Source organism: Thunnus thynnus, chromosome 9 (genome assembly GCF_963924715.1).
Source record: "Thunnus thynnus chromosome 9, fThuThy2.1, whole genome shotgun sequence".
NCBI lineage: Eukaryota > Metazoa > Chordata > Actinopteri > Scombriformes > Scombridae > Thunnus > Thunnus thynnus.
Window position 1 is genome coordinate 30,846,327 of NC_089525.1, and position 27,140 is coordinate 30,873,466.

General features: G+C 41.0%; 1 protein-coding gene across 3 annotated transcripts in view; it reads left to right on the plus strand.

The window, feature by feature from the left end:
- Positions 1 to 27,140, plus strand: part of fat2 (FAT atypical cadherin 2) — a 119,085-nt gene that overhangs the window by 77,842 nt on the left and 14,103 nt on the right. For 2 of the 3 annotated variants that reach the window (XR_010929763.1, XM_067600033.1), the window contains exons 19-28: positions 116 to 259; positions 3,463 to 3,660; positions 5,440 to 6,040; positions 6,939 to 7,139; positions 11,806 to 11,960; positions 18,523 to 18,964; positions 23,260 to 23,413; positions 25,747 to 25,852; positions 25,955 to 26,106; positions 26,825 to 27,105. Coding sequence is in view for 1 of the 3 variants with exons in the window: in XM_067600033.1 (XP_067456134.1) it covers positions 116 to 259; positions 3,463 to 3,660; positions 5,440 to 6,040; positions 6,939 to 7,139; positions 11,806 to 11,960; positions 18,523 to 18,964; positions 23,260 to 23,413; positions 25,747 to 25,852; positions 25,955 to 26,106; positions 26,825 to 27,105 (2,434 nt within the window). In the remaining 2 variants the exon portion in view is untranslated. The remainder of the gene's footprint in view (positions 1 to 115; positions 260 to 3,462; positions 3,661 to 5,439; positions 6,041 to 6,938; positions 7,140 to 11,805; positions 11,961 to 18,522; positions 18,965 to 23,259; positions 23,414 to 25,746; positions 25,853 to 25,954; positions 26,107 to 26,824; positions 27,106 to 27,140) is intronic. The other variant, XR_010929764.1, reaches the window with a different exon arrangement.

The following is a 27,140-nucleotide window of genomic DNA, read 5'->3' on the forward strand; positions in this document are numbered from 1 at the left end:
TGAATAAAAAAAAAACATGATAAAAGAAACAAGTAGCAAAATCAGCAAGTAGAAAGAGTTAGAAAAACATAACATAAATCTGACTTTGATGACATACTTTCTTCCTCCTCTTCAGATCCCTCATTACTCTCTGACGGTGCAGGCAGCAGACGAAGGCGATCCTCCTCTGTCGTCAGCTGTTCTCATCACAGTCACTGTCACCGATGTCAACGACAACCCGCCTGTCTTCTCCCAGATCAACCACAGTCTGCTACTGCAGGTAACGACGACCTGTACAACTCATCATACATCTGTTCACACGAGCGACTCAGGATACTGAGAGGAGACCCGCTAACTCCTCTCGTCTCTCTGCGAAACTTTCGATTTTGAACGCCAACATGAAATTGAAGACTTTGCTTGCTTGACCACATGTTTGGATACTCGGCTGGTGATGCAGCCACTTAAAATGTTTCCTACTCGACTAATCTATAGTTATGTTATCTTTAGCTGTGCTTGGCCCAACGACAACAGCACTTGAGTGCAAAGTGGTGCTTGATGCATTTCGAACACCCACACCTTCTGTTGTTTTTTCTTTCCCTTTTAAATTAAAAGCACTGCTAACACTGAGCGTTGACTCTCACAAAAAAAAGACACATTTTTCCCCCCAGATTGGCTCGACTCCTTCTGTTTACCTGTGTGACACATACAGTTGCACCAAAAGGATGGATTCTCTCAACAAGCGCTTGTGTGTGTGTGTGTGTGTGTGAGAGTGTGATATTTGCAGGACATCAGTGCCTCCGTCTCCCCCAACACATATAATCACAGGACCAAACCTGCTGGTGTGGAAAAAAAACTTTTAACAGGCAATTTACTTCCACTTGTGTGTGTGCGTGTGTGTGTGTGTGTTGCTACATGCTTCAGTCTGACGCAGTTGCTCGCATGTGTGTCTTTAGTTTTCTATACCTCAGCGTTGTTTCAACCAGGCTGGCTGTTACCCACTGGCGAGTTTTTCTCTGCCAGCTCTCCATCACTCCACCTGCCGCAGCTCTGCCAGCTCAGAAACTCCCATCCAGTCACAGAATAGATTGTTCGCGAGCCAAAACGTCGACACCGCGCGGCGATGAATCCAAACTCCGTCCCCATCTGCTAATGTCTCCTCAGCCAGCTCTGCCTGATGAAAAAAACTATGATTGCATTAAGCAGATGGATCTTACTGAAACAAGAGAAATAAATCTTTTTTTTTTTCATTTTCAAACAGGTGTTGCACGTCTGCAGTGTGTCCTCCCCTCCGTAGCCATTACATGCCTTCAACTCTCTATTTGACAGTCGGACGCCCACTTTTATGACTCACACATCTGTTGTAGTGAAGCCACAGTGTCGTGTTAGGCTGCAGTTTTATTTGAGTGGTTCAGTAAAAGCAGCAGACGAACAGTTAATCCAGTATCTTCGCAGAGCGTCCTCCGAGGATGCAGGAGCGCTGCAGCACGGCGATAAATCAAGTTGCATCTGTGTCGATCTGCTCAAAATGCTGACTGAAGTTTGTCTTCACTCCAGCATGCAAAGCAGTGACACATGAATAATCCATGTGAACGTGTTTGACTCCCAAATTTAACTCCGCTGAGATGATCTGTACCGGACTGCAACTGTTTTATCTTTCTGTTGAGTAAGGTGAATCAGAAAGGAGCTGTCTAGATGACGTCTATGTTGAAACTGGGCTAAATTTGACTGATTTGACGTTGACGTTGAACTGTTGTTTCAACATGATTGACTGTATTTTAATTGAAACATTGCAATACAGCAATTTAAAATGACTAAAAAATGTGAGAACACACCAGCTTTCACTCGTACTGTCTCATTTTTCTACAAACAAACATTACATTACATTCATTTAATAGACTGTTTTGGTTAAGAGCGACTTAGGTTTTCAGTCATGTTAGCAGCTCGACTCTGATTGGTCCAAAACTGAAATATCAGAACAAATACTGGATGAATTAAGATGGATTAGTGCAGATATTCATTGTTCCCAAAGGATGAATCCTCCTGACTTCCTCTTGTGCCGCCATGAGGTTACACTTTTGCTTCTGAGTGAAACGTCTCAACAACTCTTTGATGGATTGTCATGAACTTTGGTTCATAAACTCATGTTCATTCTGATGAATTTGCCAAAACTGCTGTGACATGGAAACTGGATCATATTTTGTGATGTTGGCTCTCCTTGAAATGTGAATGACAGCACCTCAGGTGTTGCATGTTTTAGCTCATTAACTCCAAATTGAATGTTCTTTACTGCCAAAGTGTGCTGTAAGTTTTGAGATTGATAACCCATTTCAAAGGGTACCACTGGTTTCCATCAAATCCAGTATGCTGTGACAATGAACGGCCAGTAAAGTGGTTTGTTGTAATTGGTAATCCATCACTCTGAGCAGTTTTAGGACTTTATTTTTTTTGTCTAAAAGATATGTTACCGTCCTGCGGTATTGAATTTATCAGCAAGCATCTGTTGCTCAAGCATCTGTCGCACATCTGCTGTAGTGAAGCGACGGCGTCGTATCAAGCTGCAGTTTTATTTGAGTGAAAGCGGCGGATGAAGAGTTAATCCGGTATCTTCACAGAACGTCCTCGAAGGATGCAGGAGCGCTGTGGCACGGCGATAAATCAAGTTGCATCTGTGTCGATCTGCTCAAAATGCTGACTGAAGTTTGTCTTCACTCCAGCATGCAAAGCAGTGACACATGAATAATCCATGTGAACGTGTTTGACTCCCAAATTTAACTCCGCTGAGATGATCTGTGCTGGCTCTGCACTGGACTGCGTCTGCGTCTTCCCAAAAACTTTATGTATATCTATAATTGTAGATTTCAAGAGCTCACTGACTCACTCTGATTGGCAGGATCTCTCCTAGAAGTCTTAATATGTAAGGTGCAGTTTACATGTTTCTGTTTGTCTGTACGTTAGTAAAGTGAGTTAAAGTTTGCAGGGTTTTTTTGGTTTTCTTTTCAAATCTACAGTCGGTTGCCATAAAGAGTTTCATTTACAAGCCAAGTTGTTGGGAAGTAATTTGAACACACAGGCTTTGCAATAAGGTTGCAAATGAATTTGGGCACTTCTTCTGTGCAGCTTAATATACTCAAATCATGTGGTAGTGAAAGCAAAATGTTTTTATTCTCATCCATTCTCATGTCTTAAAAAGTTATTGTATGGCATAGAAAATGGTAGATATGGGTCGTTATAGTAACTATAGTAACTGATTCCAGCTGGGGACCCTGTTCATTCCTCCTGCTGTCAATAAAAGGTTAAAAATTCTCCTCCCCTAAAAAAGAAAACAGTAGTAATTGATTGATTTACAACTAGTAAGAGGTTGTGTTGTATGGGTGAATATTGTATCATGACTATACTCTAAATATAAAATAAATTAAATATAATAAAATGAGAATAATCAAAGTTGAAGAGTAAAATGAATGAAACAAACATCGTCTCCCGCAGGAGGGCGAGTCGGTCGGCAGCAGCGTCCTCCAGCTGCTGGTGATGGACAAGGACACGCCCAGGAACGGTCCCCCTTTCTCCTTCCACATCGTCAGCGGCAACGAGGACCGCCGTTTCCATGTCGACCAGGGCGGCCTGCTGTCGCTCTCCGCTCCTCTCAGGAAGAAGATCAAACCCCATCATCAGCTCAAGATACAGGTAAGAGGGCTGTTAGTACTAACAGCACATGATTGCAGGAACCGTTCACCTGAGACCTGATTCTGATTCATGTGTCTGTTCCAGTTTCTGCTCCTTGCTCTCCTCCTTTTTTCCATCTGACCTTTTGAACTTTTAAATCCTACGCTGCTTTCACCATGTGGAGAGAAAAAAGAAAAAAAAAATCCATTCATATCCGTCCAATGTCACATTTCACCCCAGGGATTGACACCCAGTTGTCTTTGCTGAAGTCTTATGACTATAAAACAGAAAATCTCACAAACTGTCACACTGTGAAAGTAACAAGAAAGTGTGTCTTATAATCCCTGTTCAGTGATGAAATGCTGATGCACTGCAGAGTGTCCCTCCTGGCCTCAGTCGCTGTGTTGCTGACAGTGCTGTCATGAGAGATGGCAGTACGGTAGAGGAAGTGATTTTCATTGGTTCAGGAGTGATATGACTGAAAGTTCTGTGGTGCTTTAGGCTCAACAATCAGATAAAAAGTCAATAATTTGCCCTCAGAGTGCTGATGATTGTCACTTTTTTTCATTTGGTTGGGTGGAGGGACTCAAGTTTTACATTCATTTCAGATTTTTCTTTTCCCTGTTATCGTTATAGTTAGAAGACAGATGTGTTTTGTCCTTAAGGGGTCGTGAAAATCAAGTTTTATTATTAAGATTTCACCGCTGTGAATTTAATAACAGCACCGGCTGCCAAGTTTTGACTTCAGCTTGAAGTGAGATTTGTTCCCGGGGTGGGATGGGGGGGGGGGGTTCATAATAAAAATGAGCTTTATGTGTGGTAAATTGACCCACTGCACTCCAGATATTACGCATGTTTTTCTTCAAAAAATACCATATGAAAGATCATCATTTCTATCATCAAATAGAAGTAATATCAGAATAAATGATCAGCTCCACTGGGAGATGCATCACAATGATTTGTTGTTGCACGCTTTCAGTTCCAACAGATGATGATCGGTGCATTCATGGACAATCCGTGAAAAGTGCTGCCTTAACCTTGTTACGCTCTGTGCCTCAGCCTGTCTGAACTTGGGAAAGAAAAAAAACAAACTGCTGTTCCTTTACTTAAAAATCACAAATTTTACATTAGAGGAAATGAAGCATGAGAAAGCCATGTGTGATCTGAGTCTCACGGTCAAAGCTTGAGACTTGGCAGCTCTCAAAGTTAATGACTTCTAATATTATAAGAAAGTACAGTTCAACTGTGGTGCTGACCAGGTGGTGTACAGCGGCTTTTTAGAGGTTTTTCTCTGAAAACAGCTGCCTGCTGCGGCTGAAAACAACGTTATGAGAGCTCTGAGAATTTACCAAATAAACCAAATAAAGCTAAACAATGAGCTGAAACTCACTATAAAGCTCCGTAAAGCCGAGGGGAGCTGCAGAGCCACTGATAATTCTCTGTAGTTTCATCACTACCAGCTACGACCAACACATTATATATTGTCATTTGATGCATTGATAACAAATCTCTCTGAGGACAGCGGTTCCTAATAGATAGAGGCCTGAAGAAGTAAAGCTATAAAGTATTTATACAAAAAAAATGTTGGAATGTGTGAAAAATAGGTAGATAAATTATTTTTTGTAGAAGAGTTTCATTTTGTCTTATCATCTATCGTCTAGTGTCCCATTATAATCATCTGTTGAACCCTTGTGGAAGATGTCTTGGAGTTACAAAATCAATTGAGACTTTTACTAAAGGGCCAAATATCTGTATTATATCTGGTTTTAAGTTGCTAACTGCTATCTGTGCTCCAATCAGGTGACGGACAGCGGCCACCCTCCCCTCTCATCCATCTGTGTGGTCAACATCAACGTCACCGAGCAGAGCAAGTATCCTCCCTCCGTAGTTCCCCTGGAGGTCTTCATCACCACTGCAGGTGGGCTGTTCGCAAACCGGGTCATTGGCAAGCTCCACGCCTCAGACCAGGACCTGCAGGACGTTCTGACCTATAAGCTGGTGTCAGAAAACCCTTCAGGTGGGAGGTTCTCCGTCGACCTGGTCGATGGTAAGATCTGGGCGGATGAAAACCTGGAGGAGGGTTCGTACTCGCTCAATGTCAGCGTGACAGACGGGAAGTTCAGCGTCTGGACTGGGGTCAAAATCCACGTGTGGGCGGCTGCACAGAGGGCGCTGGACTCGGGTCTGACGCTGCAGCTGGTTGGGATTTCACCGGAGGAGTTTCTGGGTGATCACTGGAGAGGCCTCCAGCGCAGCCTGGGACAGGCTCTGGGTTTACCCAGGCAAGAGCTCCACCTGGCCAGCCTGCAGCAGATACCCAACGCCCAGGTCCTGGAGGTTCTGCTGATCTGGAGGCCTCAGAGCGGGCTCGTCCAGCCTCTACCAACCAGCAGACTTGCAGGTGATCCATCAAGATAATTATTGTATAAGTAATTTCATTAAGCTGTCCCAGTGATCCCCAGTCCACCCCATAAGATAAAACAGAGTACTGTGTTCATACCAGTAGGAAATATGAGATATCTACTCAAAAGGTACAAATATATGTTTTATATGTAAAGAATTAGCTTTTTATGGCTACCCTAACTGTCTGCAGCTGCTTCAAAGTATAGCTGGACCTCTGTGTTAAGTGGTTTCTCTGTATCTAAGGCGGCTCCATGCAGACTCCGAGGTTACGCTGTAGTCTACGCTGTGATTGGCTGTTTTCTCCTATAAGTTTCTGATCCCGGTGGAGATTGATGAATGAATGAACGGTAGTCTTCTATTCAGTAATAAGACATGGCAAAATAACATTATAAGTTACCTGGATGTCGCTCTGTATCACAAAGTAAATGAAAGAATGTGACAAATTTACTGAACGCAAACACATTTTCACCATCTGAAATTCAGCTCTTCATATAGTGGGAAACATTGCAGCACAGGAGCCACTAGTTTAATGAATCTCAGTCTTTTGCAGTGCAGAAAGTGCAGAAAGGATTTTTAAAAGTTATCATACCAAATATGGATTTTAAATGTTGAGGGTGGACTGGGACTGGAGGGACTGACGTGTGACATCGCAGTTAAACGTGTGAACCGAAAAAAGTCCCAAAACACAACAGGAATTAGCTTCTAATGGAGAAATAATTGCAATTCACAGCAACAGTATCAACTAGGCTGAAACACAGAGCAACAGACATCAGGTAAAACTCTTCGTGTATGTATTAAAGCCGACAAGAAATACTTTCAAAAGGAGTCAGGTAATCCCGGTGAGATCAAGAGCCTCTTTGTATGTGTAGTTTGAAATGTTGAACTCTTTGATGTAGGTATTATATCGGACATCGAGGACTCCCTGGGGCTGAACATCCTCAGGGTGAGCCATAATGGGTGTCTGGGTCCCGGCTGTCCGCCGCGAGGCTGCAGGAACGCCATCCGGCTGATGGGAGAGAGACTGAGCCATTTCACCACCGCCAGAGCGGGTTACATCACCCCACACCACAGCTGGGAGAGCGTCTGCCCCTGTAACGGTACGTGTCTGTGTTGTACCTTTGCTTTGCAGAGGCGTTAATGAGTGTCTGGATATTGACGTGAGAGTGTGTGAACCACGGAGGAAAGCGGCGGCTTTTTTATCAGCGGGAAAACACATTTGATGTTTGTACACACACTAACACAGCTCATCATCCTCCTTTCTGAAGAAGAGCGGGAGAAGCGTCTTCCTGCTGCTCTCACAATTGATCCAGTTCAAATCCGCAGAGTTGATTAAGAAAACGAGCTGTACGTGTGCTCCGACAGAGTCATCTCAGCCGACTCTCTCAACATCCACGCTGAGCGCACAGCAGAAAACTACATGAAGTTGTTCGATGTAGAAGGCACTCTGGTGCTTTCAATCATATGATCACATGATCTTCATTAGCACATGGAGTTTGCAAAGTTGTTTTTCCCTGAGCAAGAACTGCAAGTGTGTGTGTGTGTGTGTGTGAACGCAGCCTTGGATCTTCACTTCCATGTTGGCTTTAAAGCTTCAAAGTTCAAAGTTTAGAGTTTCAGAGTTCATTCTTGACCTTAGAAACAGTGGCTGACATGACCTCGGATATCTTAAGATGTTTCACATATTACAAACAAAAATGACAGACAAAGCAACGATTGTAAGTTATTGCTGAAGCTGTTTATCTTTCCTTATTTTTTTTATGTAATCAATGCTCCAGCTTCTTACTCTTACACCTTTTCAGATGTAGAAAAACTCACCAACATCCTCATTTTCTCTGTTTCCCATCTGGACCAAGGAGTCTGATGCCGTGTCCTAATGCCATACTAGTATTTGTTGCAACAACGGGAAATACCATAAACAACATATGTGCAGATGTGTGTCACTCTTACTGCTACTTTTGAATATAACTTCATGAGGAGAATGACATGAAAAAAACGTACAAGTTGATTTTTAAAGATTTCTGGAGCTGTCTCACCACAATCTGCAATTAATTTTAATCTTTTACAGCTGTGAGAAGCTTTGTGCGTTTAACAATAGTGTCATCAACGGCAAACTCAAAAACCAAGTTTTTTAAAGTGAAGTTTTAGTATGTGTACTGACTGTACTGAAACAGATTTTTCTTGCTGTAATCATTCCTCCTGTTCATACTGACCATTAGAAGATCCCTTCATAATGCACTTATAATATAAGTGATGGGGGACAAAATCCACAGTCCTCCTTCTGTGCAAAAATGTGTTTAAAAGTTTATCTGAAGCTAATATGAAGCTTCAGCGTCCAAATGAGTCAAATCAAGTAGATATCTTTCAACGTTACAGTCTTTTTAGTGCCAAAGTCTCTCTTTTTGTTACTATACTTCCACCTGCAGCTCAACAGGGAAACACTGTCTGAGGAAACACAAAGAGGGAATTTGATGCTAAAAAGACTGTAAATGTGTCAGATATCCACTTGATATGACTAACTCAGACTGCTGAAGCCTCATATAAGCTTCAGATAAACAGATAAACATAATTTGGCACTAAATGACTGTGAATTTTGGCCTTCAACACTTATATTGTATTTGAAAAATTGTGAACTTGTCCTTTAAAGCAAGCTGCTTTTTCAGGAGTTTTGACAACTTTTCCACACCATCCAACACTGAGATTTCATTTGAGGGTGAGTCATTAAATATCATGTCTGGTATGTGTACCAGTTAGGAGGACTGCAGAAGAAGAAAAAGAAGAGTTCAATATGAGTATCAGTCTAGTGTGTGATTCGTCTTCGTTCTGCAGGAATTTTCAAGCGTGAAGAACCACCTTCCATCATCATTTCCTTCAGATAAAATCCCCGCTCTATTGGAAGAAGACAGACAGACTTATATTTTCAACTCAATGAAGACGTCTGTCTCAGCCAGCGATCAAAAGCCCTTCTTCATCTTACCTGTTAAAACAAAGTGAACTCAAGGAGCAAATCCCAGAGATTTCATATAAATCGCTCAGAGCACATTGGGTGTGAATGTGCCCTCAGTTAGCTTCGATTACAGCCGTCAGATCGTCTGAAGGGAACGCTGAGCGGCGGCGCCACCTCGTCGGGTCGTCTTTAGTGATTTTTGTTGGCATTCCTGTGAGGATTAGTGGTGTGCGGACAGAATAAAAGTCAGCTAGAGGTTCTCCGGGATGTACACTCTTTATCAGCTTGTTTAGAGTCCTCTCCTCTCTGGAACATCTTCTTAATGTGGTATCGCCACCATATTTTGACTATTCCGGATACCTCTTTGGTCTTAAGAGACTGAAGTCTGCTGATAAGGGGGTGAGATTTTAGGATGGAGAACAGGCAAGAAAAAACATGTGAATTTAAAAAGAAGTACAGAAGAAGAAGTACAAGTAATAGTTTGCTAATTTTCATCTATATGGTACCTTCTCTGGTGTTAACTTTAATGATTTATTGGCAGCAATGTTGGTCTGATTTCCATCCACTTTGGTCCAGACTGAAATATCTCAACAACTATTGGATGGATTGCCACAAACTTTTGTACAGACGTTCATTAATGTTCCCGAGAGGCTGAAGCCTGCAGACTTCAGTGTTCCTTTGACTTTTCTTGTTACAAGTTGTGGTTTCAGAGTGAAATGTCTCCACAGCTGTTGGATGGATTACATGTAATCTAGTTCACTGGTTCTCAACTGGTCTCACCCTGGGACCCACATTTTCCTACCGTCATTAAGTTGCGACCCACTTTTATAGAATTCAAACCAAGCAAATTTATTTTTCAAAAATATCCTTCGAAAACACACGTATGTCATCTTTTTTAACATAAATACATATATATGTATATATCTATATATATACATATATAGATATATACATCATATTTGCGCTTCACCATCTTGCCTCCGAACATCAACACAAACTTAAAGTGAACATCAATCAAATGATGGTTACCATGGAGCAAGACTGCTGCACATCTAGAATATATATTTTTTCAAAATAAAAGACAAGTCCAACATCAGATGCGCATTAGATATTATTTATTTTTAACCAGCTGTCTGTGACCCACCCAGAACGGGTCCATGACCCACTTTTGGATCGCGACCCACCAGTTGAGAATCACTGATCAAGTTCACAGATTGATAGTCTCTGTAAACTTTAGTGATCTTTTGAGTTTCAATCCAGAAGTCATTATTGACCAAGTTATAAAAGAAAACAAACTCACAGTCTGTCATGAAATTTTAAAGGTTATTAGGTGTTTTTTTTCGCTTATCCTTTAATTGATCGCTGTAGTGTTTATACAGCAATACATTATGTTTTTTCACACTGGTGTCTGCCCAGTACAACCACTGTTTTCTACCGGTAGCCGCTGAGCATGTCTGCATTAACGTCTTTGGGGGCCTATTAACCCGCTGCTCCTTCTTTGTGCATTGTGTTCAGGCTTCCTCTGCTGGTTTTCTGTGCTGTAATTCATTTAAAGCACAAATAAATGTAGGAATAAACCAATGTAAGCACAGATTCTGTCAACAGAGATTAATATCTGAGTTTATTCGTATATTCTGAAACAAAATTACAATTAATCATACAGCCACAAACCACATGATGAGCATTTTTTGATTCTGTTACCAGAGAGCAGTGTGAACGAAAGGTCAAAATCAAAGTCGCTAGATTGAAAAATCCCACATCAGAAAAAAAAGTTGTTTTTCACCAAGAAAGAGGAAAAGTTGCTTTCTTCTCAGCAGACTGTGGGAACGTGTTGTTTCTGAGGCTCCCCACAGGCGCTATTAAAGTTTCATCTTAGAAACACTAAAAAAAAAAAAAAGTTTTGTCTGTAGACTAATATGCTCCCTTTTGCTGTTGGAATCACCATTGATCCGCTGATTCATTAATTTGCTCATCCTTCATCCGGTCCTCCCTCTTTTGTTACTGCTGTTGAAGGTTAAACTTTTTTCCAGACCCCCTTTAGCTGATTACTTTGTTCTTGTTTTTCTGGCTTTGGGCATTTTTTTGTTTTTCAGCTTTTGGCAGTTAAAAAAGATCAAACAAACATTTATAAAGATTTCTTTTCTCTTTCTTTGCACTCTTGTCTGTCAGATCTGAGTTTTCTTCTGCAGACTCTGCTGTCACATTTGCTGCAAAGTGAAGGTGGAATAACTGCTGCCTTGAGGATTGATAAAGTTTTCTCAGAGTTTTACAGCTTTCACATGGAATGTAAAAAAGTTGAATTTGATTAAAGATATTTTGGCCTCCGAAAGCTCGCTTAAAGAATTTCTGATTGTGTCGACGTCAACAGGCTCCGTATTCACAAATAAGAGAAGACTTACACATCAGAGCTGATCAGCAAAGAATGTTGTAGAAATTACATGAGCTTCATCACTCAGTTTATCCAGGATGTCGTACCGAGGCGTGTTGTCACCTTCATCTTCTATCAATCACACAATCATTCATGTTCAGTTCCAATAAATGATTATAAAGTTATTTGTGTCTTTACTGCTGTTTCCTTTAAAAAGCTAAAACAGAACCAAACTTCCACAGTTTTTCTGTCGTGACTTTTAACATTAAAGTTCTGTTAACGTTCAAATGAAATGGTTGAAGTTACCACTGATCATAGATTTGTTGATCAGATGTCAGTTATATCTATCTGGGGAAAATGTGCACTTAATTATAAAGTAAGTTTTGTATTGTACATCATCAAACTGTTGCATCTGCTCATTTTTGCTTGTTTTTCTGTTTGCGTGTCTCAGAGTCGGCAGTGAGGTTTGACGGCGAGGCGTATTTGAAGTACCTTCATGGGATGGACGAGGACAACCAGCATTTCAAACTGTCGCTGAGGTTCAAGACTTTCCAGGAGGAAGGTTTCATTATGTCGGCTAACGGCACTGACTGGGGAACCTTGCAGGTATTTATCTCTGTAAACACACGGCAGGATTCTTTCTTCAGCTCTCTGTGGCAGATGTTATGATCTTGTACTTCGCAGCTTTGTGTACACAAACAGATGCAGCATGTTTGTTCCACCTGTGTTGCCTGGTACAAGGTATTTGTGCTGTTCTGTCATCTTGCAGCTGTTCTGCTGTAGCTCGTTGATAACATACAGTATGTTGGGAATAGAAGTGCCTGCAGTTTGAACAGCCAATCCACTGGTGAATTTAACAAAGTACTCAAGTACTGTGTGTAACTTTCTACTTTTACTCCAACACATTTATCTGACAGATCAATGATACAGCTACTAGTTGCTATAAAGATCAAAACATATGACTAGCTTATAAAATATGACGCATTACAGACTTAACTACCTAGAGCTGCAACAATGAGTTCATTAATCAATTAGTCAATCACCAGCTATTCTAACGTTAAAAAACTTAAACCAGCTACAATATGAAAACGCTGCGTACACCTTGATGCATCAGTAATAATAATCTAGTAATACAGGGATGCAACTAGGTATTGATTTATCAGCCGATTATTTTCTTGATTCATCAGTTAATGGTTTGGTTTACTGATAATAGTGAAAAATGTCTGTCACGGTTTCTCAAAGTTCAATACGATGCTAACGCTAGATGACAGGCTGGAACTGGGGAATGTTACTTCAATTATTAACTTATAATCAAAGTAGTTATTTTTCTGTCAATCGACTAATTGACTAATCGTCGTCGCAGCTCTACAATAATGTAATGAAACAATGACAAGGGTCAAACTGCTGCCAAATGAGTACTTCTGATACTTTGATTACATTTTGCTGCCGTTACTTTTGTACTTGTACTGAAGAATGAATGCAGTACTTTTACTTGTAAAAGGGTATTTTATGGTGTTGATATTGCTGCAGCCAGTCAGACTTTTTCAAGCATTAGATATTTGTTTTTTGACTGCAATATTACATGAATATGAAATACAGTGTTTTCTGAAGTGATGTAAAAGTTTATATACATTAAATAATTTGGGAAAAGTTATCAGGATCCCAACAGTGAAAACAAAATCCCTGTGATTGGGCTGGAAGAGATGAACTCAAGCATAAAACCCTGATTCAGATGAAAAAGTTTACATTCTAGCTCACATTTTCAACTAATTGAATCGTGCTCTTACTGGCGGTTTATTTGCATCAGTACATGTTGGGTCTCAGCATCACTGCAGTCCAATGATAAACCGCATCTGTCAGTGTTCACATGAGACATAAAGCTCTCAGATCAAATGAAAAGAACTCACACAGGCAGTAGTTCGGTTACAACAGATAGTTTTTCATTATTTGAAAGAAGCGTGGATATTTGTTGCCCCCTTGAGACAGCAGTTGATTTACTCTTGGAGTACCGCTGCTGCTGCTGTGGAGAGATAAAATCTCTTCCCCAATTCAGACGCTGTTAGTGTAATGTTGTTGTTTGACACTAATTTACTCTGAGAATGATAAAACCGACGACGAGTGAAGCTTTTCAATCCAAAATGTTCACATTCACATTCAACAGCACTAACAGATACTTTCTAATATGGCAATATTTTATTTGTTACTTTGTGCCAGCAGTCATGTTAACAATACAGGAGCCAGATGCATAAACGATACATACACACAAAACCCATGCACATAAACTGGTACACATTCTTCAGGCGTATACACGTTTATCTAAAGCGATCTGAAGGTGATGTAATGAGGTGGAGATGAAATACAAGTGATTTTTTTGAGTTTACACAGATCTATAAAATGCAATCAAAGGCACATTGAGGAACGTAATACTGATTAATCATATAGATATCCCTGCGGACAATGGTTTACCGATCCATGTGATGAATTAATGATATAGTTGGTGTAAAGAGCCGCGTGTAATGACTGTTCTGAACCTCGTCAGTGCAACACAATCTGTGAAACTGCGATTCTTCTTTCCTAACCGCGTTTTTAACCCAAACCTAACCGCGCTCGCGAGAGTTCATCCTTTCCGCTCCATCCGATCTAACATTTACCTTTCTCTCTCTCATGCCAAATCCAGAGTATTGAATTAATTGGATGATCACATGTTAGAGCATATCAGCCATGCTTTCGCTTTATCTCTGTGTGGCAGATTGTTTCGTGTGTTTGTGTGTGCTAAATGCCTGATTGAATATCAGAGGCGGCGGTAAATTCCCGCCTGCACACATTTAAAGTTCCAGATCGGATTATGAAGCTTCCGATGCAGGTCTGGTTTATTATGCCTTTTCTTTTTTCCAGCGTAATCATTTCATCAATGCCCTTTTAACTGGAGTTGTGATAACTGCTGGCTCTGAAGCAGCACGTGAGCTGCATGTTGCCCTTTTCTCTAAAAATGCATGCAGAGGGAACCAGCGAGACTTCTGCAGGAGTCCTAATGAAAAACTTACCTTCTTCAAGATTTATTGACGTGCTTTTTGGGAATTATCAAGGGAATTTAGGATTCATCTTATAACGCTACAATACAAAGTCTACGGCACCATATTAAATGGGCACGTTGAAAGAGAATAATGAATTGTTGTATTCTTTGAGAGACATGAATAATTCTCCAAACAGATAACAAAAAAGAAAACAGCTTGATATGGACTTGAAATGCCGCATGATGCCTCCCCTCGTGGGCTCTTCTCATTTGTGTGACATCCGTGTGCACTCGGGCAGAATATTCAATCATTTTGATTCTCGGAAAAATTTCAAAAGCAGCATTCAGTCTTTCCAAAGGCTATACCTCCTGGGTTTTGGATCTCGGCTCGCACAAAAAAAAAAAAAAACGCGTCCCTGCCTGATTCATTGTGAGCAGAAGCGGCTTCAAAAGGAATTTATGAATGTGGTCATCTGAGAAGTCCCTCGCCAGGTTTTTTTTGTGATGACTTCAGAGAAACTTCCCGGAGATACACTGTTTGTGTGATTTTATTCCCATCGGGACACGAGCTGCCTGTGGCTCCCTACGAACCGTCAGACCTCATCAATATGCTCCCCCTCAAGAGCCACACCTTTTTGAAAAAGAAGATACAAATTTAAGTTCAGACCTATTTGCTGCTGCTAATTCTCTTTTATGTCTGCACACATCTCACTCCCAGTCGTCACCTTTGAAATGGAAATCGAGGCCGCTTGCGTGGAAAAAACCACTGTGGCGAGCCGCGCAGAAGAAGTAAAGGTGACTTGTCAGAAGGAGGAAAACACCCGTCAGTGATGAGGAGTGACAGCTCAGACTTGACAGCCAAGCAGTTTGCAGGCTTGGAGGTGAACAAAGATGTAGAATCACTGGACCAGCACTCATCACTCATGCTCCTTGTAGTAACACAAACTGATTGACTTTCATGTCAGTGCGGGCTTTTATCTTTACCACATGTGAGCAGGAAGGACTCAAGGACCCGCAGAATAAAGCCTGAGACCCTTCACTCAGTGGACAGTCTCTAATGATGAGGTGCCTTGCTTTCCAAATTTATGTGTGTAGGAGCCCAAAATCAGCGGACCTACTGATTTATAAAACGTCTGGATAGTCTTCATTTCTGAGCTTATTCTTACTCAAGTTAAAGCAGCTATTGAGCCTGTTGTAGCTAAGAGGTTTAATTCATAGTATTATATTTATAATACAGACAATTGCCTCTGTGAAAAATGCGGACGACACGTCTCCACTTCCTGTCGCTATGCAAAAGTGAAGCCAAAATATCTCCTTTCCAGGAGCCGCCATCTTGCTTGTGTGCACACCTCCTTCTTTATATCGTCAAATAACTAATTACAAACAAACTTATCAGAAAAATGACCATCCGGACCAACGTCAGTGTGATAAGAACGACCTAAAATGACAGAAACCATCTTTGAGGAAGATTTATTTGATTTTTTTTTTTTAGTTTGGCTCATGTCCCATCTTCCAACATGGAGGGGGCGGGACTTATGACCTATACTGCAGCCAGCCACCAGGGGGCGATCGAGATATTTTGGCTTCACTTTTGGGGAGCTGTCATGACGTCCGTATTTCAAACAGTCAGTGAGTTTGAGAAGATAGACTGGACTAATGACCATAAGGGGGCACTAGTCTTTCACTGTCCATCTTTCATCCTCTGCTGGAATCCAACAGTGTATTCAAATGTTCATACAACCTTATTTGAATTTTAGATTATTAGTGTGCATGTAAATGTTGTCATGATGGTGAATCCATCCCCATGTGACTCAGTTTTTATTATGTACAACAAAACCAAGCGAGCGCTCTCAGTGAAGCTTTTTATCACTGCAGAGGTGCAGCTCTGCAGTGCAACACCTACGTTTGTGTGTGTGTATGTGTTCATAAAGCACATGCAAGCAGAATGCACGAGTGCAGCAGCCGTTGTTTGTCATATTGAACTTTACCACGCAGCATTAAAGCTCTCTGCAGGAACCTCACGTTTGCTGCAGCGCTCTGGCTCTGTGATTTATGAAGTCATGAAGCACTGATGCTGTAGAGCTTTGGTCTCTGCGGAGTTTGACTTGACACACTGCCTGCGCTGCTTCGGCTGTGCTGATACTGTAAAAAAAATCCTCAGTGAGTCAAAATGCTATCTCTCTTCAAATATCCACCCGTAAATCACAGAGAGAAGTCACACCAAGTCATGTAAAATAGATTAAAAGACAAGCGATAGGCGCCTCGGATGTCTCCAGGTTTTCACTTGTTCTTCTGCCAGTGCTTCAGCATCTTCCCATGATAAGGAAAAGCCAAAGCAGCCCTCATCAACCTCCCCTTTCCATGTTTGCTTTCACTGATCCATGTGAAGAATTTTACACGTCCATCCCATCAAAATGAATCATTCCAGTTGTTTATTTTTTTCATTGCTCCAGTGATGGGGAGTTGAATGAGACGGCCTGAATGAGGGACCGGTTCATGCTTTATTTTCGAATGAAGAAGAAATAAATAAAAAAAACAAACTCCAAGAAGGAAAATACGTATGCAAGACAAAGAAGAGAAAAGCTCATCGTCCTGCAGCACTTAAAGAAGCCGAGCAGATTGGTATCAATAATGCATCACAGCCTTTGGTGTCCGATGGGGTGATGCTGGGCAATTTGCAAGATACACACTCCGTCTGTATTTTTTAATTGGGAAGCTATGAGGAGTCTTCCGTTACATAAAGAAAACATGAATAGATAAAAGTGTAGGAAAAGCTGCTGGCTTGTTAGTTTGTATGAGCGCTGAGTGAGCAGAAACGTTAAGAGGTTCCCGCTGATGTTGATGAAACGCTGAATAAATGTGTGACTCTGTGCTCCATGTGGTGTTATACAGGGAGAACATCAGCAACATGGGGAGCTGACAGCGAATGCCGATTTTTTTATTTGTAACACAAAACACTTGTCAACAAAAACACAGTCTGCAGTTTCCAAAGGCTGAATGTAGATAAGTGCACTCTGTAGTTGCAGAGTATGTTTTGTTGTGTACCTGCAGGGTTTTGATTATTTGTTTGAATTTGACATTTAAAGTCTACTTAAAGGCTTGTTTATTTGTCACTTTGGTATATCAAATTCTGCATCAATAGCAGAGTAAATGTGTAATCTCTGAATATGGATCTTAAAGGTTTAGACCAGGTTGAAGTAAAAATATGAACATTACATCGGTAATTTGCGAGTCAAAAGACATCTAGACGTTTGGTTTAAAACTGGGCTACATTTGGTTGAAAAGTTTAGGTTACATTTGATCATAAAGTCATTAAATACATGTTAAAATATAGCAGAATCATTGAGATAATGTGGAAACAACCGTTATATGCAACCTAAACACTTTCATCTTTCAACCAATTTTGCCAGGTTTTAATCAAGACATCTCCTGACCTGCAAACTATCAATCAATGCTTCCTGGAGGGTCGTAATGATGGCGGTAAAAAAAAATTGCTATAATTGTACAAACGAATCAATACAACAGGCTCCACAACATGATGCATATCCATAAAATAACAGAATGTATGAGGAACATGTTAAATGCCAACTGAATGCAAACAGATGACGAATAAAAGTGTTTAACCTTTTCCAACATCTGTATGTGTCAAACACAGGTAAACCATGAATTGCTGTTAACATCTGTAAGGTTATGTTCTGTGTCAGCTCCATTTAACTGAATAATTGTTAAAGAAAGGAAAAAAAACTGAAGTGCAGATATCCATACAGGACATTTATTATTTAAAGCTGCAGTGTCACTGTGAATATATTAATTATTATTTCAAAGTACAGTGCAAAACAATATCACTAATCTAATTTCCTTGTCCTCACCTTCCCACACCGTCCCGCTGTTGAAGAAGTGCTTTCTGAAAAAAAGAAAGAAATAAAACACTGAGAGAACATACGATAAAGTTCGCATAAGGTGAAAGTCAAGGATTAATCTTGAGCTTCTACACAGCTGATAAGAGTTGACCAGATGTTATCAAAGTGGACAAGTCTATCCTTTACAAAGAACCCCATTTTCAAGGTGTAAGAGTATTGATTAATTCATTAAGCCATAACTTGACTGGGGAAGTTCTTCTTGTTTGCTGACTGAACTTCATTTTCCTTCCCTCAGCTGAGCGGTGGAGAGCTGCAGTTCAGATACAGCTGTGGAAACAACTCTCCTGGTTCGCTGCTGATCAGATCTGATTCACTATCAGACGGCCACTGGCACAACGTCCTACTGGAGGTCAACTCCACCTCCTTGAGACTGACCTTGGACCAGCATCATCCAGCCTCCATCGCCTTGACTGAACCATGTCGGATGATGCGCTCCCACGGTGCTTTGCACTTTGCTTCCGTCACTCAGGACTCCAACAGCCACCCTCGTAATTTCATCGGTTGCCTTGAGCGCCTTGAGCTCAATGGGGAGCCAATCAGAGTGGGTAACACGGAGGAGTGGACGGGGCCGGGGAGCAGGAGGGTGTTTGGGGTGTATCAATGCTGCGGCGCGGTGGGAGCCTGCGACAACAACCCCTGTCAGAACGGAGGGGCCTGCAAGGAAGACGCCAGTGGAGGTGAGTGCACCAAGGATGTCATTCTGTAAACTTCATTTACATACGGCTTTAAAAACTAAACAGGTAGACCTTCCTGTAGTAGCAGGACACTCTCCCCAACACATCATGCCATGCATGCTTCCAACAAAGTAGAATAGTTATTTCCTCCAATTAACCATTGGGCGCCACCAAGCAGCAACTACCACAGTGCCACTGACGGCTGCTAGATGCTCCAACTGACTCCCATTCACAAAGCCTCAATTTCTTTCTAGAAACACTAAGTCAGTCATCTTTGTCAATGAGCCATGGTCTCAATCGCTAAATTCAGGACCTCTAATAAGTGTGCTGGTGGTCATTTTGTAAACTATTGCTCCGTTAATAAGATTTGATGCCTTGATTGACAGCTGTGATTGACAGTTGGCTCCCCAGCAAGACTTGCACTGAGTTTAATTGTCTCAATATTTCACTAAGTTTAATGTTACTCGATTACGATAGCTGCCCTGTTAATGCAATTTAGCTAAAGTAGCTAACGTGTGCCCAGGTGTGCGTCGCTCGATGTTCCCAGTAAGCTAGCATTAGCTTGGGTACAGGTTAGTGGGGGTGTGTTTCCAGAGCGTGAAAGGAAACACCCCGCACTCCTTATTTGGAAGGTCCTGGCTCCAAATGGAAAAGATGAAGCCAACTGACTCCCATGCAAACCAGCGGGTGATGCCTCGCTACATCCATCTTTATATACAGACTACTGGAGCCACAAGTAGAGTAGGGAAGTCAAAGTATTGACGGACTAACATGTTGTTGTTTTGGTCTTTTTGTTAATAATAAGAAAAAATAAAGAATAACAGCAGCCGTATCCTTGAAACAAGGGGATGTTTCCACAGAAATATTCTTTCAAGGGAGGGGTCCAAAACACAAGAAAGAAGAAGCAAGTAACATGAAATATTTACATTTAACTCAAATCAACACTGTGAAAAGTTCTTCGGGCAGCAGTTCATCTTATTCAGGGACGCGCAGTGATGGATTTGTTTGGCCTCAAATCCTTATCTGACCCTTTATGTCACATTCTCGCTTATTGCCATTTTAGGTTATCACCAATTTGCCGAATACATCAGTTCTTCGTAAAACATAAAAGATAACAAATTGGTGTCTGAGAGGTTTGCAATGTCTTTTTTTTACAGTATATATCATAAAAGAGAAAGTCTGCCAGCTTGACTTATTCTGTACTTTGAATAGCAGCTGATAAGCGCACCTGCGTTTTTACAGATAAAAGAGCAGCAGCTTTAAAATAATATTATTCTCACGAGTTTGAGTGAGACTGAGGCAGTATGTCCTTTTTGTATGAAAGTGAATATGAAACCAAACATAAAGCTGGAGGAGATACACATCTGTGTACTTTGGAAGACCAGTGTAAACAAACAAACTCTAAAGTTGTTATCAAAAACCTGCCGCCTGTTGATATTTATTTACTGCAGGTTTACCTGTTAGGTCACCGAGCGACACGATTTCTTATTGTCCTTCAGCACAATAAGAGAAGGTTCACTGTGGACCGGACAGAAGGTTACAGCCAGGTATTACTTTTCTTAGGACTTAATTCATCATCAAGTCAAATCACATTTCAGTTATGCTTCAGGCACATGTTCTGGGGTGCAATATTGACAACAACTATTAAATGTTGTTTCCCAAAAGCTCCTTCCAGGTCAAGGAAATGTAATCAGGTGGGAAAAACAATGTTGGCCCTGGTTGTTTTTGTTTTTTTGTCAATGCATTATGAAGTTGTTCCCCCACCGTTTTACTGAGACTTCAATTTCTTTGCTTACTGACACAGGAAAGGAGGCAACAAGGCAGACGAAAGTAATAAGATTCAGCTTGTTTTCTTTTTCTTCTTAACATCTGATTTGAGCCTATTTAGGTCTCGGTTTATCATGTTAAAACATGCCAGTTAAACAAACAAGAAAGATAAATAACAAATAGCATGAAAGCTCAAAGATTCACTCACTAGCTTGCAGAGATTTCAAACAGCAAATGTGTCAGATGTCATCATTACGACATCACATAAGAACACGACATCAGTGAAACGGCGAGGACCCCGGACGACAGACTGAACGAGATAAACAGACATCAGCTGTCCGTGAACTGGGAAGGGGTCAGAGGTCATCGATCAGCAGACGGCCAGAGAGAATCGGGGAAGACATGCACATCTTTCAGCAGAGACAGAGGTTATCAACCTCTACCTTATAAAACCACCTGTTGTCATGTGACTTTACTGCCATACTTAGGTAACATGATGACAACTGATTCAGCTTCATTTATACTGAAGACTGTGAGATGCTGTTTCAAGTAAAACCTGGCAGATTGATTGATATTGATCAGCTGATATCCACAGACAAGATAAACATTTCTGAGAAGGATTTAACTTACCAACTTAAACTTGGTAATTAAATAATTAGTACTGAATGAATTTTACAGCTGAAAAATAAACTCATCAATGTTGATTCACGGACAAACTATAGCTGTGTCTCAAATCACATACTTCCGTTAGTACACTTCCAGTTAGTACACTGTGTACACTATATACTTACTTGCATAGTGCATGAATTTCGACACGGTAGTGTCTCAAATCAAACACGGCCGTTGTGCACTTCGTGGTAATGACGATCGCAAATTAGCATTCGGTAGGGTTAGCATTCCCGTTATTGTTCGTGCCATTAAATCATTACAGATCTGACAACAGCATAGTGGTGCTTAGCGCTAAAAAACACATGTTTAACTTACATTTGTATAATGCGGCGATGTTCACCATAGTTACAACGTCCTTGGCAGCCTTTTCCAGTTTGAAATAAGGTCCCTCCCCTTCCGCTACGTAGCCAAGATGGCGACCATCGAGGGCAAGAAGTGTCCATAGTTCCACACTCAACTTTTTGACCGTTCATGCTTCACAGTGTGAACGCACTTATGCACTCAAAATGTTAAGTGTAAGTACAAAAGTATGCGATTTTAGACACAGCACTATATACCGTTTCTAAATTAGCTAAATATATCTTTGGTATATTTGTACGACAGTTTCTTGTTACTTATTGGCCGACATAGATCAGCCAATATCTGCTGGTATATTGACTCAGCTGATTTATTGGTGTATCTGTAGTTAAAAGTTACAAAAGCTAGTAAGTTGATGTTTGGGCTTTTTTTTTGTTACTTTTTCTGTTCCCAAAGGTCAATAATGAAGTTCCGTGCTCAAATGGGGAAAAAAAAGACATGCATCTTCTTAAAAATGAAACAAAAAGCAGATGACTTCTTGCTGAGTGCTAAATTAATGAGTCATCTCAGATTATTAATATACAGATTAGACATGGATGTGTAGCAATCGGGAGGGTTGTTGGTTCGATCCCCAGCCCTTCCTGTCCTCGTCAAAGTGTCTTTGAGCAAGACACTGAAACTTTAAAGGCACCATGTGCCTGAATGTGGAGGAAAAACAGGCAGTTTGTACAAAAGCGTCTCACTGTTATATAATGAGAGCAAATAAACAGAAAGAACCCACAGGCAGGCATAATGTCAGTGATAAAACTTTTCATAACTGGTTTAATTTCAAACCAACACCAAAATGTTTCCTTTTAGGGACATTTTTGCTGCATTCATTTGTAAATTTGTGATCGCAAATATTTTAGAGGCAAAGCAAATAAGTTTAAGTGCCTCTGAAAAAAGTGCTATGGTGACTCTTGTGAGGATGTGTAATTTTTGAGCTAAAACCCTTCTGTGGTTTATTTGAACTTTAAAAGTAAAGAACCTCCTTACTTACTCAACAACCAAGTGGTTATTTCGAGGTGTCATTGACTTGTTTACTGCTTTCTTACAGTTTCCAAATGTTGTCATCAAGCTCCGGTAATAGTTCGAGGATGAAGGTCATGCCCCTTCCTCAGAAAACAGCATTTGTCATTGCTGCATTGCATTCTGGTCTATTTCCTGCTTTCCTGACAAAACATGATGTTTACTGTTGGTGTTTAGGAAACTATTTCTGTTATCAGACTCTTTATGTGACTCTTTTATAACTTTCTGGCCTTGATGTCACGTTTTTTTTTTTGTGTTTGGCCAGTTATCCATGGGAGAAAGAAAAAAAAAAAGGAGGAAAAAAATGCTGTTAAACTGTTGGAAGGTTTTTTGGGGTGATTTTTTCCTTTCAAATATCAAACACACCTCCCGTGTTCTCTGGTTAGATCAGTTTGACCTTTGCTTTGATTATTCACCGCCTGTGGGGGGAAACTCACTGCAGCTTTGATCAGTCGCTCTTGTCTCAGACATCTGGGTGTGTTTTATTTACTCCTCAGAGTTGCGCTGCAGGTGCACGGGGCTCTTCCACGGCGCCCGCTGTGAGCTGGCCGACAACCCTTGCGCCTCCCAGCCGTGTGTCGACGGCCGGGTGTGCGTGCCCAAGGCTCAAGGTTATATGTGCAACTGCTCTCTGGACAACACCGACGCATGGTAAACACAAACAACACGCACGTTTTATTTATTCATTTATTTCATACATATTTTAAAACGTAATCATACTTGAATGTTCCTGTTGTTGAACACGTGTGCTGGATTATCCTTCCTTCAAGAGCAGATAACTGTAAAAAATTGATTAGCCTGGTTTCACGGGAGGGTTTTGGTGTCCAATATTAATTGAAACGCTGCTGTAGAAGCTCTTACAGAAGATTAAAACTGACTCCTAAGTTTGCTATGAGAAGATGAATGATTGATAATTGATTAATCATTAAAGCTGTCTTCATTGATTTTTATTTTTGGCCAGTTGAGGAAAGCAAAACAAACTCTAAGCACAACAAAAACATATTTACACCAAATCTGATGTTTGTAGTAGTTGTATTTGTGCCCATTTGATGAATATTAAATATTCACAGTTTTGGACTGTTGGTTGCCCTAACAGTTCACTTTGGGGTCTATGTAACTGTGATGGACATCTTTCACTGTATTCTGGCATTTTATAGACTAATAAATGATACTTGATAATGAAAATAATTGATGATTAGTTGCAGATAATCTAAATAGAAGACAGATTAATTATTGTTGAAGATAACAGCAACATCAAACAGATGACATACACTCACAAAATCATAATTACCTACACTGAGGTGTCATATTTCAATGAGGCCCGGCTAAACATGAAAACCTGCACAAGCCTAATTATATGCAACATCATTTGCAGTGAAGTACACGCTCGCATTCTGAAAAGTACCATATGCATGGCCTTGAATTTGCATGTATATGTGATTGGACGCACTTATTAAAACTGTGAACACACACACACACACACACACACACCTCTTCAGACGCACACCAACACATGCATTTGTTCATCGGCCTGCAACCGGCTGGTTGTATTCCTCTCACACCACCGATGGCCGCCTGAGAGAAAGAGTCACGTTCAAACAAAATCACTGCAGCATTTGCATATTCCCCCTTTCATTAAGTCCGCCTGTGAGATTGCGTCGCTCCTCGCGGGTATTAACAGCGTCCCGTGTTCCAGGTGGAGTTTTGATTAACTCAGTGGATGAAAAATGACCACTGGTGGTTTGTAATTGTGGGAAGTGGGAGTTTGCTGTGTGACTTGTAAAACACACAGATAGATCTTTTATCATGCTGTTATTTTTTTGTGTGTGTGTGTCTGATAATTACCTTAAAATGTGAGTCACATTGTAATAATCCATCTGTGCAGTGGACATATCACTTCACACTAGTGTTGGACTCTGAACAGCAGCAAATACTGTAGGAGAAAAGAATAAATTCCAATGTTAACGCTGGACATAGATTTACATGAGCAAATGTCATCCAACAAACAGTTATTTTCATTTTCAATTATTTACTCGATTAATCAATTAGTCGTTTGGTGTTTAAAATGTCAGAAAATGGTGAAAAATGGTAATCAATGTTCCCCAAAGCCTAAGATGCAACCTAAAATGTATTGTTTTGTCCCAAATCAACAGTCCACAACCCAAATGTTCAGTTTACTATCATAGAAGATGAATCATTTTAGCCTTTTTCTTTAAAATAAAGACTCAAAATGATTGATAATTGCGATTAATTTTCTGCAGTTCTGATCCAATCGGCAAAGAATTTAAAAAAACATATTCAAGACTCGAGTTTATCAGAAAAAGTTTCCTCCCTTTCCAAACTCCTTGTCCAAGAAAAAATAATGAATGCTGTATTTTGCTGTATAACTGCTGGAATATACTTTCAGCACAGTTCAACGAGGGAATTCAACACCTGGGAAATGAACGGGCAAAGCTGAACACCAGGCAGTTTTATGTAAAACAAAATGATAGGTTTTTGTCAGTAGCCGCAGCAGCGGCACTTAGCAATCAGCGCTCTGCCAGTAGGTCCTCTGGGTCATGTTTCATGCATGGGCCTGGAAGATGGAGGGCCGCAGTGAAACTCTCAGTGTCATCAGCCAAATTTAACCTACATTCTCTGGCCAAGGCGGCGGCGGCAGCGGCAGCCTTTGTAGCGCTCCTGTTCACACTCCACATTGACAGATACAGTAGTTTGGTCATAAACACTAACTCTGATTTTGGCCAAAGGAGTTGCAAAGTCCAAGTGAGGGGGGCGGGCACACAGGCTTGTTGCTGCTGTCATGGGAAAACTTTTCAAACTTTAAAACTTACTTACATATTTTAATTTCAGCAGAAGGATAATTTGATTCCTTTGCAGCTTGATGAAAAACAATTATGTTACAAAAAAATAACATTAAAATGCTAATTAAAAGCATGGTCCTCCCTGTTATCTTCAAATCCCTAAGACTTCTTGTACTCCTGTAGGTGCCACAATCAGATCAAGGACAGACTGTGTTCGCCCAATCCCTGTCCTGGAGGCTTTGACTGTACGGTATCTGATGGCTCCATCCACTGTGACCCGCTGCCTCAGGTCAGTCCGAGCAACAAATGATGATCTCACTCCACAGTTTCACAAAATTGTTATAACTGTTGAGTGGAATGACACTTTACATCCGTCATCCTGTCTGTCTAGCAGGTATCTCCCATGATTGGCTACATGGAAATCATGGAGATCAGTGCCAGTGTGCTGGGATTACTCTTCCTGGTTGCCATCTTCGTTTGTGTTAGGAAACGTTACGTTCAGCAGAAAAAGAAGAAGCCCGTCTGTGTTCAGGACTCCAACGGGTAAGAACAAATTACTCAATATATTCTGTTAGTCCGGATTATGCTTTGCTGAAATCAGAATCGGAAAGTAATCTTGTACTCTACAGACCTATAATGGCTGTAAAATCCCCAAAATCCCGAGCCACTTCTACTGCAGAATGTTAAAATGCTGGAGTAGTTCCCACTGCCACAAATCAATATTAAAACTACTTCTCAAAAGTCGATTTTGAACTATAACTCTGCTACAATGAGAGTACAATCAGCGAGAGTTGTCCTGCAGCAATCTTGACTCTCTCTGCACTGTGCATTGTGATAAAGGCCTCATGCATCCAGAGGAAAGCTGAGGGGGAAGTAGGATGTAGTTATCAGGAAGAGAAAGAAACTGGAGGGGAGTACGATTCTAGCACTAACCAGTGTGAAGTTGTGAGGGGATGTTCAGCAGAAAAGCTCTCTCTCTTTGAAAGATGTTTTACTTGCAACACAGCAGACTAAAGATCGATCAGCTCCCAAAATCTTGAAAGTTTATCCATTTCTTTCTCACTCTTATTCCTGCAAGATTGATTTTTAGCCACTAGAGTGCAGAAGACCCAGAAAACTAGCCGACAACGCATATACTGTATTAATGTTGACCATGCAGCAGACACTCAACATTAAGCTAGCTAGTAAAGGAAGCAGAAACTCAAGTATCAGTATTGTATTTAACTGAAACCAAAACTTCTCTTCTCTCACACACACGCAGCTATTTCCAGCCTAGTTTGGCCAAAAGCCTCAAAGCCGACAGCCAGGAAGTCGACCCCATTCAGATGAGCACGTTGGTCAGTACCAACAACGACCTCGACCACTCACCGTTCAGATCGCTTCGCCCACGTAGCCAGATCTATTCATCGGGAGGCGGGGTTTCCTCTCCGAAGACGCAGGGGCCGGTTGTGTGCAGCGTGGCCCCGAACCTTCCCGCCAGGCCGCCGTCCAGCTCTGATAACGACTCCATCAGGAAGAACCACTGGGACATGGACTATGAAGGTGTGTGTATGTGTGATTTTGATTGTGTGCATTAT